The sequence below is a fragment of the Penaeus chinensis genome, chromosome 35, assembly GCF_019202785.1.
Source record: "Penaeus chinensis breed Huanghai No. 1 chromosome 35, ASM1920278v2, whole genome shotgun sequence".
Lineage (NCBI taxonomy): Eukaryota > Metazoa > Arthropoda > Malacostraca > Decapoda > Penaeidae > Penaeus > Penaeus chinensis.
This window is the reverse complement of record NC_061853.1, coordinates 14962420-14964919: the sequence shown is the minus strand read 5'-3', so window position 1 is coordinate 14964919 and position 2500 is coordinate 14962420. Positions and strand designations below refer to the sequence as shown.

The 2500-nt window shown below is 10.4% G+C and overlaps 1 protein-coding gene across 3 annotated transcripts in view; it reads left to right on the top strand.

Moving 5' to 3' along the window:
- LOC125044518 (E3 ubiquitin-protein ligase RNF180-like) overlaps nucleotides 1–2500 on the top strand; it is a 77765-nt gene that overhangs the window by 56620 nt on the left and 18645 nt on the right. For all 3 annotated transcript variants that reach the window (XM_047641212.1, XM_047641211.1, XM_047641210.1), the window contains one exon: nucleotides 146–350. In XM_047641212.1, the coding sequence (XP_047497168.1) occupies nucleotides 146–350 (205 nt within the window). The remainder of the gene's footprint in view (nucleotides 1–145; nucleotides 351–2500) is intronic.

Here is a 2500-nt window from a genome sequence, read left to right as displayed (position 1 = left end):
ACAATAATGTAACTTATCTAATATATATTTGGATCCAATATCACTACAGGCATTGGAACTTGAATGACTTAGTAATAGAATATTAAATTAGATTAAGTACCTTTAAACAACATTAAAGTTTAAGTTTTCATCTTGATTATAACAGGATGATTCAAGTGATGATTCAGACAAGATTCCAATGGACTTAATGTGTCCAGTGTGTCTTGATCTGCTTTACAGCCCTTTAGAGGTTCAGCCATGCAGACATATATTTTGTGAACCATGTTTGAGGAGGGTAGCCCATCCCAATCCAACAAATACATTGTGCCCTTTATGTAGACATATGATTGGACAATGTATGCCATCTAGAGGTAAGGAACTTTTGCTTTGTAAGCAGCAAATAAGACAGCTACAATCTTTCTCTTTTCATAGGCTAATGCAAGTTACATTAGTTAACTAACAAAATAATATTTAATCCATATATATATATATATATATATATATATCTATATCTATATATATATCTATATCTATATCTATATCTATATCTATAAATATATATGTAATATATATTTATATATGTAATATATATATTTATGTATATATATATATATATATATATATATATATATATTTATTTATATTTATGTATATATATATATTTATGTATATATATATATATATATATATATGTATATATATTTATGTATATATATGTATATATACACACACATGTCATATATATATATATATATATATATATATATATATATATATATAAATATAATATATATAACATATATATCATATATATGTAATATATATGTAATATATATGTAATATATAATATATATATGTTATATATATTATATATATATATAATATATATATGATATATATGTTATATATATATCATATATATATTATATATATATTATATATATATGATATATATGTTATATATATATCATATATATATTATATATATATTATATATATATGATATATATATTATATATATTATATAAATATGAAATATATGTTATATATATTATATATATGATATATATGTTATATATATTATATATATATAATAAATGTTATATATTTTATATATATGTTATATATATTATATATATATAATATATATAACATATATATTATATATATATAATATTTATGTTAAATATATTATATATATGATATATACGTTATATATTATATATATATATTATATATATGTTATATATATTATATATATATATAATATATACGTTTTATATTATATATATATCAATTGTATGTTATATATACTACATATATATTATATATATAATTTATATGTTAAATATTATATATATAATTTATATGTTAAATATTATATATGATAAATAAATATGTTATATATATTATATATATAATATATATGTTATATATATTATATATATGATATATATATATATATAATATATGATATATATATTATATATATAAAATATGTGATATATATTATATATATATAATATATATGTTATATATATTATATATATATATAATATATATATTATATATATTATATATATAATGTATATGATATATATATTATATGTATATAATACATATGTTATATATATATTATATGTATATAATATATATGTTATATATATATATTATAAATATAATATATATTTTATATTTATATTATATATATTACATATATTATATATATTAAATATATATAATATATATAATATATATATATATATATATATATATATATATATAATATGCTTATAATATATATGTTATATATATAAGATATATGTTCTATATATAATATTTATTATATATATAAAATATATGTTCTATATATTATATATATATAATATATATATATATATAATATATGTTCTATATATTATATATATATAATATATATATGGTATATATATTATATATATAATATATATGTTATATATATTATATATGTATAATATATATGTTTTATATATCATATATAATATATATGTTATATACATGTATATTATGATATACATGTAATATACATATAATATACATATATATATTATATTTATATTTTATATATATTATATATTATATATTATATATTATATATTATATAATATATATAATATATATAAAATATATATTATATATTATATATATTATATATATTATATATAATATATATATTATATATATATTATATATATTATATACATATATTATATATATATGTTATATATATTATATATATTATATATATATATTATATATTTATTATATATATTATATATATTATATATATTATATATACATTATATATATATATTATATATATATATTATGTATATATTATATATATTATGAATATTATGTATTGTATGTATATTATGTATATTATGTATATTATATATATTATATATATTATCTATATATTCTATATATATTCTATATATATTATATATATTATATTATATATATATTTTATATATATTAT